The following is a 16,699-nucleotide window of genomic DNA, read 5'->3' on the forward strand; positions in this document are numbered from 1 at the left end:
TCATGGTGGTGTATGGCTTGTCGTTGTGAGCAAAGGCTATACTTTTCAACGTGTTACGGTAGTAGAATTGATATTAAAATGATCGTCTCTAAACGATCTATCTACATATATAATTTTAAACTGGAAAAATGATTGCGTTTATTGCTAAAAATAATTGTAAATATAGATAGATCATTAGAATTGAATTATTTTGATACCAATATTGATACCTAATATCTCCAAAAAAAAAAAAAAATCAGCGATGGGATCCACAACTGCCAAATGCCAATACCAGATTCTGGCAACCGGAAATTAATCAATTAATTAAGGTTATTTTTATTTAAGTTTAAATATATTATGATAATTAGACTTGTGTATTTATAAAAAAGATTTCAGAGTTTAGAAGTAAATTACTATAGTATACTTTTCTATTAAGTGAAAAGTGCCAAAAATAAGTGGCAATTAAAAAAAAAAAAAAAAAAAAACAATCAAAACACACCCTAAGTCATTGCCATGAAAAAATTATAAAATTTTTCCTTTTATAGTTGGACAAAAGATATAAAATCAAGATTACACTAAGCCCAATATATAATTTAAATGGAATACCTGTTATTTACAGATAAGAGGACTTGTTACTTCGCTCAACTTCTTCAATGTATTGCTCAAAATCCATAGGTAAGCAAACTTGTTATCTTGCTACCCTATAATTGAAACGGACTTCCGGTATATGTTGGATAACTTTCCTCCACTTCTCTTCTTTTACCATATAATAAATTTCTTTCAACATAAGATTAAAAGTAAGAATCCTTAGATTTCTTAGATGTTCAATTCCAATTGGAATCTCTTTCAATCGAGGGCATGGTCCGATAAGTAACTCTTCAAGGCTAGGCATTGTACCTTTGTCCATAATCATCAATTCCACTCCTTTAAAGTCAAAGAGCAACAAAATTTTAAGTTTTGGAAACCAACCTTCTTTGAAATGTAATTGCTCATCGTGGCGTGTGTCCAATAGCCTAAGCTCCAATAAATTAGGCAAGGCTTGAAGGACTCTTATGGGATCATCTGTTAATCCTGACAAATTCAAACCAATTCTGACAAGATATTCAAGTTTGAAAATCTAATCTGGCAGCTTCTTCATATTTCCTTTTAAGGAGAGGCGCTGAAGACTATAGGAGGAGAAGTCATTGATTCTATATTAAGAATTTCTTCTCTACTTATCAACACTATAGTCAGAGATACAAGTTTTTCCAAATTTCCAATGTAAGCACGTATGTTTGATATTACATGTAACGTAACATGGATTATCTTTTATTTAAAAGAAGTCCCAACTGCTATAGTTAGAAATTAATAATAAATTAAAGCACAATGTTTGATACATCGGTTATAGCTAGCTTCCCAACTGCTGTTGGGACTGTTAGGATTAAATTAGTTAGATAATCCAAAGTAGGTGTTTATTATCTATATATATATTATACATTATTCTAGTACAATTCTTAGTTGAATGTAATGACAAAACTTTCCCAATTGTTCCAAAATTGCGTTAACGTTTAGAATTCCAAAATTGAAGACGGAAATTTTTTTGCTCCAAACCTTAAATATTATATTTATTTATATAATCTAACACTTCGTAGAAATGGCAAATGAACTATAATACAGCTAAGTTTAGGAATAATTATAGATAAGATCAAAGGGTGAATGCATTGTTGTTGTGAAATGAGAACATGGAAATATTCCTTAAATTCGTGAAAGACAAACATTTAGGTGCAGCCTTGAAGGCGATGAAGATATATGATTTCTTTCATAAAATATTAAACGAGCTAGCAGAGATTCTGGGCATAGAGAAGCACACCATATGGTATTGCATGCGTGTGTTCTTGTCATCTTACACAGATTTGGTGAACGTGACTAGCTTCTTTTGATCATTTATACAATGGGTGAACACGATGATAAGAATTGAACGATGATAGACACTCCGTATAACTTAGTTGTAAGCAGCTGGTGGAAAATACACTTATTAATAATGTCTTTCCATACAAACCATTAAATCTTACCGTTTGAATTATCAGATAACTGAGAAACTTCATAAAGAGAACCAAGAAAACCCACTAAACCCAGGGAAACAGGGGACTTGTTTTTTATTGGCAGAAGGTGTTCCAAAAAAGGCTTATATTTGTTTAATATCTCTTGAACGACATAGTGGAATCGGATATAAGTTACCAAACAAAATAACTGTTACAATAACAGAAGCAAACAGAAAATCTCTGTAGATGGTACCAGTAAGAACTTGGTAAATTATTAAAAAGTTCAAGAAAATTTGCCAAATCAAATATATTTGTTTATTACACAAGGAAGTTGATGAACAACTGCAGTTCATATTGCATCTCTACTGGCATTGCCTAGTTAATTGAAAAATAACACAACAACATAACTGATCAAATAATACATTACACATTTTCTCCCATGACAAATGTCGCCAGCAATACTACACCATTCAGAAGAAAGATTTCATCATCATGTTCTCACCATCGAAGAAATGTTGTCTGTTCATAATAATAGGTGAAACACAAGACAATTATTTATGGGATAGCAAAAAAAACATACTATTTTCATTTTAGAAGAGAAAAACTTACACTTCAAATTACTAGTGTTATTATTGGAGAACATTAAAGCAAATGCAAAGGGGAACTTCATATTGAAATGGTTACATTTTAAGAGACGAAAAATCAAAAAGGAGAATTCAACTGCAACTAATTTGTAAAGCTATAACAAATAATAATCACTAATGAAAAAGAATTATACCAAGCCACTGCAATGAAAATATTATAAGATTTTTTGTTCTCTCTCTTTTATTTTATATTTGGACTGAAGATATAAAACGAAGAAGCAACTTTCCCAAGTCTTATAAAGTTAAAGTGAATACCTGTCATTCATAGATGGGATGACTCGTTACTTCACTTTGCAACATTAAAATTCTGCTCAAAATCCACAGGAGAGACGGATGACAGATCCTTAGCAGTGACATAAGATTCTTTTCCTTCCTTCGAAAAAGTGACACCGACTTTCGGGATATGTTGGGTAACTTTCTGCCAATTTTTATCTTTTATCATATAATAAATCTCTTTCAACATATGTCGAAACTCAAGAAACTTAAGGTTTCTTAAATGTTCAATTCCATTCGGAATCTCTTTCAATAGTGGGCATGGTCCAATAGTTAACTCTCTAAGGTTAGGCATGGGACCTTTGTCTATCATCATCAATTCCACTCCTTTAAAGTCAGCGAGTTCCAATTTTTCTAGTTTTGGAAACCAACCTTCTTTGAAATGTAACTGCTCATCATGGTATGTCTCAATGAGCGTAAGGTGCATTAAATTAGGCAGGGACTGAAGGACTCTCATGGGATCATCAGTTAATCCTGACAAATCCAAATCAATTCTCATAATGGATTCAAGTTTAAAAATCCAGTCAGGCAGCACCTTCATATTTCCTTTTAAGCGCAAGCGCTGAAGAGACCGAAGAGGACAAACCATGGATTCTATATCAAGAGTTTCTTCTCTACTTGTGGAATATACAGCCAGAGATTCAAGATTTCCCATATTTGGAAAGCAAGCACACAGATCCTTCCCACTTGTATTTGTCAGTCTAATGCCTAACCTTCGCAAATGCTTTAGCTTCGTAAGCTCTTTAAGTTCTTCAGAGTTAGCTTCTACAAAAAATAGTTTCTGAAGATCCATTAAAGACCCTAATCCCTTGGGTATTTTCACTCCACAAATAAAATTGTTCTCAACATGGTATACCAGCAGATACCGCAATTTTTTCAGATTCTTGATCTCAAACGGAAGCTCAGCAATAAGAGAATGCTTCAAATTCAATGTCTCTAAGTTGAGATTCTTACCAATAGACTTGGGAAGTACTTTTACTTTCGTATTTTTCACACTTAAGTAGTGCAAATGGAAGAGGTTTCCCACTCCGTCAGGAAGGTACTCTATAGGACCATCTTCAAAATCTAGCACTTTTATAAGCTCAAAATTGGTAATAAGTGCAGTCATGAAAGAGTTGGGAATTTGATTAATGTTGAAGAGAAAAACAGAACGTATCTTTGAGTCACCGCTGCTCTTAAGAACACCATCAGTACCTCCTTGTATGGAAATGCGCCGTATTTTACTAGACTTACCCGAAACTTCTCTGTTCACAACATGAGAGAAGCCCAAATATTTAGTCTTTCTGAGGATGATCTCGTGCATCAGACCATGGACTCGACATATTCTAGGTCTCCCAGCAACATCTGTCTTTACCACTTGAACCACGCTTCTGTTAATGAGATCAGTCAAGAATCCTTCAGCAACTTGTTCAGCATCTTGTTCAGATAAGCGGATTTTGGAGTATGAGACAAAGCCCTCAGCTAACCATAGGCGAATCAGTCTTGCACAACTAACTTTGTAGCTTTCTGGAAACAAACCGAAGTACAAGAGACAAGATTTGAGATGGCTAGGTAGATCATAATAACCTTCAGATAAAACTCTATTACAATCTTTTAGATGGGGATCGCTTCCTAACTTTGAGCCGAGTCCATTAAGTAAGTTTTGCCATTCAGAGACAACCTGGATCTTGTTTGAGAGAAGACCACCTACCGCAACAATGGCTAGTGGTAAACCTCCACATTTTGCAAGAATATCTTGGGACAATTTTTCCAACTCTGGAGGACAACCCACCCCGCGGCCAAATGTCTTAATGCAAAAAAGCTCCCATGCCTTTTCGTAAGGCAAGGGTTGAAGCTCATGGACTTTAACAGAAGAAACTGAATCAGCAACCCTCCGATCCCGCGTTGTGAGTATTATCCTGCTTGTTTTGTTGTTAACAAGACTACCAAGACTAGGCTTTACATCTCCCCAAAATTCGGTTTTCCATATGTCATCGAACACAAGCATGTAACACTTGTCCTTCAAGTAGTCACTTAGTGTTTTGATCAGATGGCTCTCTTCCATTTTCTCTATTTCCACTGGAGCGGTTCCTATTGGACGGTAAACCTCCCGTATAATTGTCCTCAGGAGATCTTCCTTCACGTATTCTTTCCCAACTGTGATCCAAGCTTGGCAGCTGAAATGCTTCTGCACAGCATCGTTGTTATAAATTTTTCCGACAAGAGTGGTCTTGCCTAGTCCTCCTGCACCCACCACAGCAATCACTGAGCGATGAGGTGTTTCATTCACCAACAAACCAATCAATTCATCTCTAGTAGATTCAATGCCAACAACTTCAGCATCTTCAATGAAGAAGGAACCAACTCGAGAGTCATGTGGTATATCTTTTTTCGTTCCACTGCTTGATCCTTGATCACTGAAGTTATAGGCGTGTCTTCTTTCTTGGATACCAGCTAGAGATGATTTGATATCTTCAATCTTTGATGAAATTCCATGGGACAGTATCAGTTCATTTATGAAGCAACACATTTTACAAAGCAAACGCATCAGATCGCTATCGAAATCATGCGGATGTTTTGCCTTATTTAACATGTACTCATCGAGGACGTCTTCAATGTGATAAGCTTCTTCTCTCACTTGTTTAACCCATGTTGAGACACCTTCATTGCCTTCTCCTTCTTCTTCAACTGCTGCCCTTGCATCCGCATCCTTGAGGAAAGATCGGATGCTCTCCAATTCTCTTTTGATGCTTTCAACTTCTTGTTTCACTCTTCCCAATAACTTGATTTCTTCAAGAAGCAAAGAACTCAAGGTTTCTGTCACAATTTCCACTGCAGCCTCGGCCATATCTCTCCTTTTTTACTCACTTGATTGATATCAAACCAGTAGGTCTGATTTTTAAGATGCTTTCACTCATGCACACAATGTTTGATGGTTGAATATGACTGTAAATTTTTATTTATAGGAAGCCTGTAGGATAAGGACATAAATGTGAACATATTATACACATTATTCTCCTTTGCTTACCCCAAAAACTTGGAATTCTGTCTTCTACTAGACATAAGTAAGCATAATTTTTGTTCATTTTATTCTACAGCAAGTTTATTTATCATACCTCAATATAGTATTTTACTTTCTGGACTTTTATTTTTTATTTTTTTATTAATGTATCTTAAGTACATTTCTTGTTCAATAGGAATTAATGATCATACGTTTTGGTTGATTCCGCATCCTGAAAGATGATTAATATAATTCTCTGTAGATTTGGGGTTCATCGCATGGTTAGCCTCAACTACCTTAACCATCCACCTTCTAGTCGTTAAGAAATACGCAAGGTCCTCCTCACTATTTGGCATTTACAATCTTGAAAGGAAATATGAATCAAAATTTGATAGAGTAGGTTAAAATGTTGGATGCATAAGTCCTATCTGCCAAATATTAGTTGCAATATTTTAGTCTTTTGGGACATGATTTATTTCAAAAGAGTGGTTTAATTTATGATTGAGAAAGTAGCAGGTTATGGTCCAAGAGGTAAGGTAAGGTTTCTTTGTGCAAGTTGCACAATTATGTTGCTCAAAAGTCTATGAAGGAAAGGATTTTAACTGGTAAACAGAGAAAATTTAATTAATTTGGAAGATCACCATAACAGTCCTCTTACTAGCAATATGTTTCTTGTCAATACAAATAATAGTCGGTGAAATCAATACATCATTGAGTCCACAATCAATGAATATATTAGTAACTTTCAGCATATTGATAAATATAAGTTATCTTTACGGGAAATTGATTCACGGAAACAGGGCAAAACAGGGGACCAGTTTTTTAATTGGTGAAAGGTGTGATATCAATGCATCCCTCAAGTTATGCCAACTGGAATAAATTGTATGATTCTTTAGATGAATAAGAAATGAAAACTGTAAAACATTAACAACAGAACATTTTCGATAACGAGGAAATTAAAATGTTGACCGATGTAATTGAAAGATGTGGAGGAGAGAAATTTACGAGGTTTTTGTTAGAAGGGGACACAGGAAAACAGGGGACCCTGTTTTTTATTGGCAGCTACTTCCCCAAAAGGTGTATACATTATTGGAAGAAGTTTCAGTTTCAGCATGGACAGTGGAGGATTGAAGGTATCAAAAACTTCATCCAATACTTAATTTTTAACAGAATGATCACATAGGAAGGGCTTGACAGAAACTGTCACAAGGTCAAGTTAATTTCTGTACACTGTACCCACCAGTAAGCTTCACATTATCAATTCACTCAACAAGTAAAAAATGTCATCAAGTACAAAACAACCACAAGAGAAAGAAAATGCTTTAGTATAAATTCACAACCATGTTCAAATAGGAGAAAATATATATCATATAGAAATCCAAATCCTGGAATTTCGTCTTCCTCACACAAGCAATTAATAAGGAAATAACAACAGATTGACAGTACTCAGCAATAAGGAAATAGTAGATATTACAAACTGATCATTTAAAAATAAATAGCCAAAGAAATACTTGTTTATCAATGGAGAAGATGATTCACCGGTTCATCCTCATGCTTTAAGATTCTTCATCTATTCATGGGCAATAGAAGAAAAACAGTTTTCAACTAAATCTGAGTAACGAAAAGAGTGTATAATTCATAGATAATTAATGATTAATTAGAATCAGCATCAAAAGCAATTTTACAAGTATGTAGTTTCTTACAAGCTAATCCAACTATTAAATTATTTTTAGAATATGTTTGGTGACATTCTCCCAGTTCTCATTTTTTATCATGCAATAAACCTTCAACATCATAATAAATACAAGTAACTTTAGGTTATTGAGATGCTCAATTCCAGTTGAAATCTCCTTCAACAAAGGGCATGGTCCAATATAGAGATATTTAAGACTAGGCATTGCACCTTTCTCTATCATCATGCATTTCAATCCTTTCAAGTTCTTGAGATACAACTCTTGGAGCTTACGAAACCAACCTTCTTTGAAATGCAATTTTTCATCACAGTCATGCACATTGAGAATAAGCATCAATAAATTAGGCAGAGCTTGAAGGATTATCAGGGAATCATTGGTAGATCCATTAAAACACAATTATAATCCGATTAGATTTTGAAGTTTAGATATCCAAACTGGTATAATTTCAATAAATAACCCTCGCAAATGAAATCGCTGAAGAAATAAAGGAGGAAAAGCCAAGGATTGTATATCAAGAGGCTCTTCTCCACTTGTAAACGCTGATACACTCAAATCTTCAAGGTTTTCCATATTTTGGACAGTAGCAAACAAATCCTTCTCATCTCTATTTGTGACCTTAAGGGCCTGCCTCAGTTTCCTAAGCTCTTCAAGTACTTTAGTGTTTGTATTCACATATCGTAGCTTCTGCAACTCTGTTAAAGCCCCAAAACCTTCTTTTACTTTTGCTCTACCTCCATAAGGACCTTTGTTGTCCCAGCGTCGTACAATTAGACAATGCATTTTTTTTCAAATTCTTGATCTCAAACGGGAGCTCAGTCACATAAGTCCACTTCAAATCAAGAGTCTCTAAGTTGAGAAGCATGCCTATGGACTTTGGAAGTTGTTTAACTTTTGTATTTTTTGAACTTAAATAGTGCAAATGGAAGAGATTTCCCACTCCATCAGGAAGGCAATCCAAAGGGAAATTTTCTAAATCAAGTCTCTTCAAAAGCTTAAACTCAGCAACAAATGTAGTCATAAAAGACTCGGGCAATTTGTCTACACTGAAAAGACAAATAGATCTTTGAATTTTTTATGCTCTTTAAAACACCATTAGTGCATTTGTGTATTGCAATACACCAAGTTTTGCTAAAGTGACTCAAGTCTTTTTTATTAAAGAAATGACAACAATCACATTCCTTCATCTTTCTGCTAATAATCTCGTAAATCAGATCATGAACTCTACAACTTCCAGCTTATCCAGAAGCATTTTTTTCTGAAACTTGAACCAAGCTTCTATCAATAAGTTCTTTCAATTATTCTTCTGCAACATGCTCAAATGGAAGGTGGTTGTTTGGACAAAGCCTTCAACTATCCAGAGGCGAATTAATCTCCCAAATTTAATTTCGCAGCCTTCTAGAAACACACAAAAGTATAAGAGACATGACTTGAGATGGTGAGGGAGATCATAATAACCTTTAGACAAAACTTTGTTGCAATCTTTAAGATGGGAATCACTGCTTAATTTTGAGACCAAACCATCAAGTATATTTCCCCATTAAGAAACAATCTTGTTTTTTCTTGAGAGAACTCCACGTATCGCAACAATTGCTAGGGGTAGACCTCAGCATTTCCAATGATATGTTCCGACAATTCCATCAAGTTTGGAGGACAATAGCCCTCAGAGCCAAATGCCTTTCTGCAAAAACAGCAAATTAGTTTTTAGGAGGTGTGAATTGGTTGGAACTTGGAAGGGAAAATAATTTTTCTTTATTCATCTTTTGGTGATTTGAAGTAAGGTATCTATGCTTTATTTAATTTCCAACCATACACTTGGAGGGAAAAAGACTTTGTCTTTCCTCATCTTTTGGTGATTTGAAGCAAATTATCTATGCTTTTATTTAATTTCCAACTGAACACTTGGGAGGGAAAAGAATTTTTCTTTCCACATCTTTTGGCGATTTGAAGTAAATTATCTATGCTTTATTTAATTTCCAACCAAACACTATGTTAATTTTGAGTTCGTTTTGTTCTTTGCTTGATGTTCACTGTTTCATTTGAATTACTTAATTTAGAGAACATTGCCTGATGCTCAAAATGCACGATTCCTTAGAAAGCAACATAGTGGATATAAATTACAAACACAACTATAACATCATAAACAAGACACTCTCAGTTCATACTACAAGTGAATTTAGATATACCAGATCCCATATACTATAAATTATCTGGACAACGTAACAAGTAACACATTGATAAATTTGCAAGCAATATTACAACACATATTACATTCTAATAGCAATTAACACATTGACAAGAAATAGCCATTGAATTCCTGATTGACGAATTGGAAAGACGACTCATCAATTTATTCTCACGACTGTAGATACTTCATCTGTTCGTGGTAGTCATTTCAAGAATAATTAAAAACAATTGTAATGGATGTGATGCAAAGGGAAAGAATGGTAAATATAGCCAAGAGAAATGAGACATTACCAAAGATTACATGTCAAGTAACAAGAAATAGCCATTGCATTCATGATTGATGAATTCAGAAGACGACTCATCAGTTTATTCTCACGACTGTAGATACTTCATCTGTTCATGGCAATCATTTCAAGAATAATTAAAAAATAATTGATGGATGTGATGCAAAGGAAAAGAATGGTAAATATAGGCAAGTGAATTGAAACATTACCAAAGACAACATGTCGAGTAACTTTCTTCCATTTCTCATCTTTCATCATATAATAAATTTCTTCTAACATAAGATAAAACACAATAATCCTTAGGTTTCTTAGATATTCAATTCCAATGGGAATCTCTTTGAATCGAGGGCTTGGTCCAATAAGTAAGTGTTCAAGGTTAGGCATTGCACCTTTGTCTATAATCATCAATTCCACTCCTTAAAAGTCATAGAGTTTCAAAATTTTTAGTTCTGGAAACCAACCTTCTTTGAAATGTAATTGCTCATCATGGCATGTGTCCCACAACCTAAGCTCCAGTAAATTAGGCAGGGCTTGAAGGACTCTCATGGGATTATCAGTTAATCCTGACAAATCCAAACCAATTCTGACAATATATTCAAGTTTAAAAATCCAATCTGGCAGCTTCTTCATATTTCCTCTTAAGTAAAGGCGCTGAAGACCATGAGGAGGAGAAGTCATCGATTCTATATCAAGAATTTCTTCTCTACTTGCCAACTTAATACTTAGAGATTCAAGTTTTTCCAAATTTTCAATGCAAGCACACAGATCCTTCCCATTTCCATTTGTGATCCTAATTGCTAACTTTCTCAGATGCCTTAGCTTCCTAAGCTCTTTGAGCACTTCGAAGTTGACTTCCACATCACCTAGCCTCTGCAGATCCAATAAAGAGCCAAAGCCCATAGGCATTTTTACCGTTTTGAAACCATCACTAATGTTGCAACGGTATATCAATAGATAACGCAATTTCTTAAGATTGTTGATCTCAACAGGAAGCTCAGTTACAAGTGATTGCTTCAAATTCAATGTCTCTAAGTTGAGAAGCTTACCAATGGACTTGGGAAGCACTTTTACTTTTGTATTTTTCACACTTAAGTAGTGCAAATGGAAGAGGTTTCCCACTCCTTCAGGAAGATACTCTATAGGACTATTTTCAAAATCAAGTACTTTTATAAGTTTGAAATCCACAATAAGTGTAGTCATGAAAGAGTTAGGCATCCTATCAACATTGAAAAGAGAAACAGAACGTATCTTTGAGTCCTTGATGCTCTGAAGAACACCATCAGTACTTCCTTGTATTGAAATGCGTCGAATTTTGCTAGGTAGATTTGAGTGTTCTCTGTTCACAAAATGAGAGAAGCCCAAATATTCAGTCTTTCTAAGGATAATCTCATGCATCAGATCATGGACTCGACAATATCTAGGTCTTCCAATGAAATCCGTCTCTACCACTTGAATCAAGCTTCTATTAACGAGATCAATCAAGAATTCTTCAGCAACTTCTTCAGATGTGCGGCGTTTGGAATAAGGGACAAAGCCCTCAGCAATCCATAGGCGAATCAGTCTTGCACAATTGATTGGGTAGCTTTCTGGAAAAAAACCAAAATACAAGAGACAAGATTTGAGATGGTGAGGTAGACCATAATAACCTTCTAATAAAACTTTGTTGCAATCTTCTAGATGAGAGTTGCTTCCCAACTGTGATCCCAAGTCATCAAGTAACTTTTTCCATTCAAAAGCAACCTTGTTCTTGTTTGAGAGAAGACCGCCTACGGCAACAATTGCTAGCGTTAAACCTCCACATTTCCCAAGGATGTCACGAGATAGTCTCTCCAACTCTGGGGGGCAACACCCTTGAGGACCAAAAGTTTTTCTACAAAAAAGTTCAAAGGCCTTATCTGAAGGCAAGGGTTGTAGCCTATAGACAATAACAAAAGGAATCAGATCAACAATGCCCCTGTTTCTAGTTGTAAGCATAATCCTACTGCTTCTGTTGTTCTCAATCAAAGCATACTCTATATATCCCCAAAAATCAGTTTTCCACACGTCATCGAACACAACCATGTAACACTTGTCTTTTAATTGTCTCTCCAGTGTGGCGAGTAGATCCTTCTCTTCCATTTTATCCATTTCTCCATGAGTAGGCCCTGTGACACTCTCAAATTCTTGTATAGTTTTTCTTAGTACATCCATTTTGGTGCATTCTTTCCCAACAGTGATCCAAGCTTGGCAATCGAAATGCTTCTTCACTATATCATTCTTATAAATTTTACCAGCAAGAGTGGTCTTGCCAAGTCCTCCTTCACCCACAACTGCAACCACTGAACGGTTGGATGTTCCACTTACCAACAAACCAATCAATTGGTCTATAGTAGATTCGATGCCCACAACTTCAGTGCTTGGGATGAAAAATGAGCCAACTCGAGAGTCGTGCGGCACAACATCTCCTTGATCTATCTGCCTCAAGTTATAGTGTTCTGCTCTTCTCTGTATATCAGCAAGTGATGATTTGATATTTTTAATCTCAGATGAAATTCCCCGACGCACCTTAAGTTCACTCATGAAGCAACGTATTTTACGAAGGAAACCAGTGAGACCTTTGCCATCATGTTCATAATGCTTTGCCTCATTCAGTATGTACTCATCTATGATGTCTTCAATGTGATAAGCTTCTTCCCTTACTTGTTTTACCCAAGTACTTACGACACCTCCATCGCTTTCTCCTTCCTCTTCGGCTGCTGCTTTTGTATCTGCATCCCTAAGGAAAGATCTGATGCTCTCCAGTTCACGTTTGATGCTTTCAACTTCTGTCTTTGCACTTCTCAGCAACTTGATTTCTTGGACAAGCAAAGAACTCAAGATTTCTATTACAAAGTTCACTGCAGCCTCTGCCATATCTCACCTTTTTCTTGTTACTGACTGCATTGATATCAAAAGATTATAAAATTTCTGCTTCAATAGTATTTTTTTCTTTTTCTCTTTTAATTCATAACATATCTACTAATGGGGAAAGCACAATATGATTTATTAAATTTGTTTACATTTTTTCTGCCACTATATGATTTTTTTTGTTTTCATATCATCAAGGTTTGCTTAATACAAGGCACATATCCTGGTGTCTAAAAACAGAATCAAAAATCTAATCCAACCGAAACTAATTTCTACTAATCTATTTCTACAATACTTATAATAGAATGCATTCAGTAACTTACTTGTAGTCAGTATTGCAACAAATTCATGGTAAAATATCTTATTCAAAAATTACAATGATTTTTTCACGACACTCATATTTCTTTTAGTGATAAATAAGCATATCAGTTTAACAATAAATTGAGTTTAAATATTTGCTTCATAAATTATAACTACCAAAGAAGCTAAGTTTAATTGATCACCTGTTACTGGATGACATTTGAATGTGATTTAATGACTAGCACCTCGTTCTTCTTTGTTGATAAAAACCTTTCAATTCAATAAAAAAAAAAAAAAAAGTCAAAACTTAGTTACATTGACAGAATAAAAGAAAAGATAACAAAATAAATAAATAAATTGCAGAAACAGCAGAAAACTGACACCTTCTAAATTTTCTGAGCCATTAAACAAAATTCAGACTATTAACTTAGAAATATTGAATGGTTCAGAATTGTAGTTGAAACAAGAAGCCAAGTTGTATAAGCAACATCAAGCAGGAGGGGACTTCCTTTGGCTTTTACTTATTAGTTCCAGAAGGTGGGAATTGGTTGAAACTTGAAAGGGAAAATAATAATATTTCTTTATCATTATCCATCTTTTAGCGATTTGAAGCAAGGTATATATGATTTATTTAAGTTCCAACCAAACACTAGGGAAAAGAATTTGTCTTTCCTCATCTTTTGGTGATTTGAATTAAATAATCCATGCTTTATTTAATTTCCAACTGAACATTTGGAAGTTGGAAGGGAAAAGAATTTGTTTCCTTCATCTTTTGGCGATTTGAAGCAAGGTATCTTTGATTTATTTAATTTCCAACTGAACACTTGGAAGGGGAAAAAAAAAAAAAAATTCTTTCCTCATCTTTTGGTGATTTAAAATAAATTATCTATGCTTTATTTAATTTACAACCAAACACTATCTCAAAATGCATGATTCCTCAAGGAACAACATAGTGGATATAAATTACAAACACAACTATAACATCAGAAGCAAGACACTCTCAGTTCATTGTCAGTTCATATTACAGGTGAATTTAAATGTTAACTCTTTGTCTTGATACCTGATCCAATCATACTACAAATTACCTGGACAATGGAACAAGTAACACATTGACAAATTTGCTAGCAATATTACAGTAGATATTACATTCTGATAGCAAGTATCACATTGACAAGAAATAGCCATTGCATTCCTGATTGATGAATTCGGAAGTCAATTCATCAGTTTATTCTCACGGCTATGTAGATACTTTATCTGTTCATGACAATCATTTCAAGAATAATTTAAAAAACAATTGTAATGGATGTGATGCAAAGGGAAAGAATGGTAAATATAAGCAAGTGAATTGAGACATTACCAAAGACAAAATGTAAGATTTAGCAATGGCAGCATGCTACTGGCTATGCCTGGAAGAGAATTAATCAGCTCTGACTTTGATGTGACGAGCCTCCAAAGATCGTTTATTATGACCAAGGGTCTGTTCTCATGCTTGGGCATACCATGCAGAAGAAATTTCTTCCAATTTGATGAGCTTGTGAATTCCTTCCGGGGCCTTGTTCAATTTCATACATTTTCCTAAAACTGGCTTCTGAAGTTCAGGAAGAGCTTCTTCCTCCACGACAACCTTGCATAATTCATTGAATTGTTCGAATCTCTAATATCACTAGCTTCTGAAACCGATTGGACTTGAATTTTAACTCTTCCCCAATATACGCATCAACCAATCGAAGCTCCAGTGACGAAGGCAAAGCTTGAATGGCCTCAAGAGGGCAGTTCAACAATTTTGACCCTTTTAAGACATATCTTAGCGAGACTGTGTACAGAGCTAATCCATTGAGGAATGTACTGTAAATGATCTCCCAGATATAAACTACAAGGGAGACGAGGAGGTCTACTAACATCATCCAGAGCAAGAAATTCCTCTTCATTTTTTGATGACACATGTAAAGAGGAAAGATCCTCCATGTTTTGAATTGATGCACACAAATCCCTTCCATGACCACTTTCAAGCTTTGTCATACCCAGTTTTGTCAGCTGAACCAAGTTTCCCAACTCTCTAATAATCTTCTTGCTTGCCTTGACAAGTGACAGCTTCTGTAGGGATTCTAAACTTCCAATTCCTGGAGACATCTCTGCCCCTACACAAGCTTGATTCACATTGATCAAGTCAACAAAGAGGTAGAGCAACTTGCTAAATTTACGGATCTTCTTGGACAACTTCTTGACACATGTTTGTCAAAGGTCCAAAGTCACAAGGTTTTGGAGCTTCTTACCAGATCTTGGAACTGTTGGATCTTTGTATTTCTCAAACTTAGGTACCGAAGGAGTGTGCGAGCATCTATCTCATGAGGAAAACATTCCAAAGCTGCATCTTCCAGATCTAAACCTAAAGCTGTCAAGTGGCTTTCCAGACAATAATTGATTACAACTCTCTCCCCCAAATGAGATGAGGGTACGAACACGAGATAAGCCCGTCCCTGCAGGTAACGATTTGTTGTGAAAATTGTCGATAGATAAGCGTCTAGGAGGCTGATCAGCTATAATTCTGTTTCTTTCTGTGAAAACCTGACTGAAGTTATCTTCCTCGGACTTGGAGATGATAACCTCTCGCACAAGAGTTTGAACCCGACAACTTCTTACTCGCCCTTGAAGATCCCTTTGACTTGCATGAACTAATTTCATTTGAATGACATTGAGGTATTCATTAGCCATTTACTCCGCTGTCTTGTTCTTCTCTCCTCAACAAAATGTTCAGCTATCCACAAGTGAGCCAGTCTTCCTCATGAAACAGAACGATCCTCTGGGAAATTGCAAAAGTACAAGAAGCAGCATCTGAGATTATAGGAAAGATGGAAGTAACTCTGTTGTAATATCTTTCGTAGGAATGATAAATGGTCACTGCTTCCTGGCTCATGACCTAAGCTATTATGCAATTTTGTCAAATTCTGATGTAGTTTGCCGCTTATTTGACAAAATGTTGGCTGCAGCAACTACTGCTAATGGCAATCATTCACACCATGTGAAGTCACAGAACAGCCAACCAAACGTTCAGGGAAATTATTTCCTCAGAAGGCCTTATGACGGAAAGTTCCCATCCCTCCCATGTTAGAGCTTTGAGAGAGTACATGTGATTCCAAGGCTTTGCACAATAAGAAGCTACATCACCTTTCCGTGAGGAAATAATTGTCCTACTACCAGGGCGACCATCAGGTAGAGTGTGCTGAATATGATTCCACTCATCATTGCTCCAAATTCCATCTAAAAAGATAATGTACCTATTTTGCTATAAGTATGAATGCAGCTTCTGGTTTGCATCTGTTCCTTTGGGAACTGGTATCTTGATTGCTGCACAAATCTTATCTGATATGCCCTCCACAGGCACAGGGTGAGGAACTGAAAGCAAAGCATGACAATCAAAATCTTCCTTCAGCTTTCTATAAACTTCCTTGATGAA

The 16,699-nt window shown here is 35.5% G+C and overlaps 2 protein-coding genes across 2 annotated transcripts; both read right to left on the bottom strand.

Annotated features, from left to right (window-relative positions):
- Positions 1-2,930: 2,930 nt before the first annotated feature.
- On the bottom strand, positions 2,931-5,744 carry LOC116122300 (disease resistance protein RPM1-like). The gene has a single exon (XM_031408164.1). The coding sequence runs from the start codon at positions 5,742-5,744 to the stop codon at positions 2,931-2,933; it is 2,814 nt and encodes a 937-aa protein (XP_031264024.1).
- Positions 5,745-10,249: 4,505 nt separating this feature from the next.
- LOC116122350 (disease resistance protein RPM1-like) lies at positions 10,250-13,518 on the bottom strand. Its single transcript, XM_031408215.1, has 2 exons — positions 13,449-13,518; positions 10,250-12,975 (listed from the first exon to the last, which is right to left on the bottom strand). The coding sequence occupies exon 2, from the start codon at positions 12,949-12,951 to the stop codon at positions 10,477-10,479; it is 2,475 nt and encodes an 824-aa protein (XP_031264075.1). The 5' UTR covers positions 12,952-12,975; positions 13,449-13,518; the 3' UTR covers positions 10,250-10,476.
- Positions 13,519-16,699: the final 3,181 nt, after the last annotated feature.

Source organism: Pistacia vera, unplaced genomic scaffold (genome assembly GCF_008641045.1).
Source record: "Pistacia vera cultivar Batoury unplaced genomic scaffold, PisVer_v2 Contig133, whole genome shotgun sequence".
Classification (NCBI taxonomy): domain Eukaryota; kingdom Viridiplantae; phylum Streptophyta; class Magnoliopsida; order Sapindales; family Anacardiaceae; genus Pistacia; species Pistacia vera.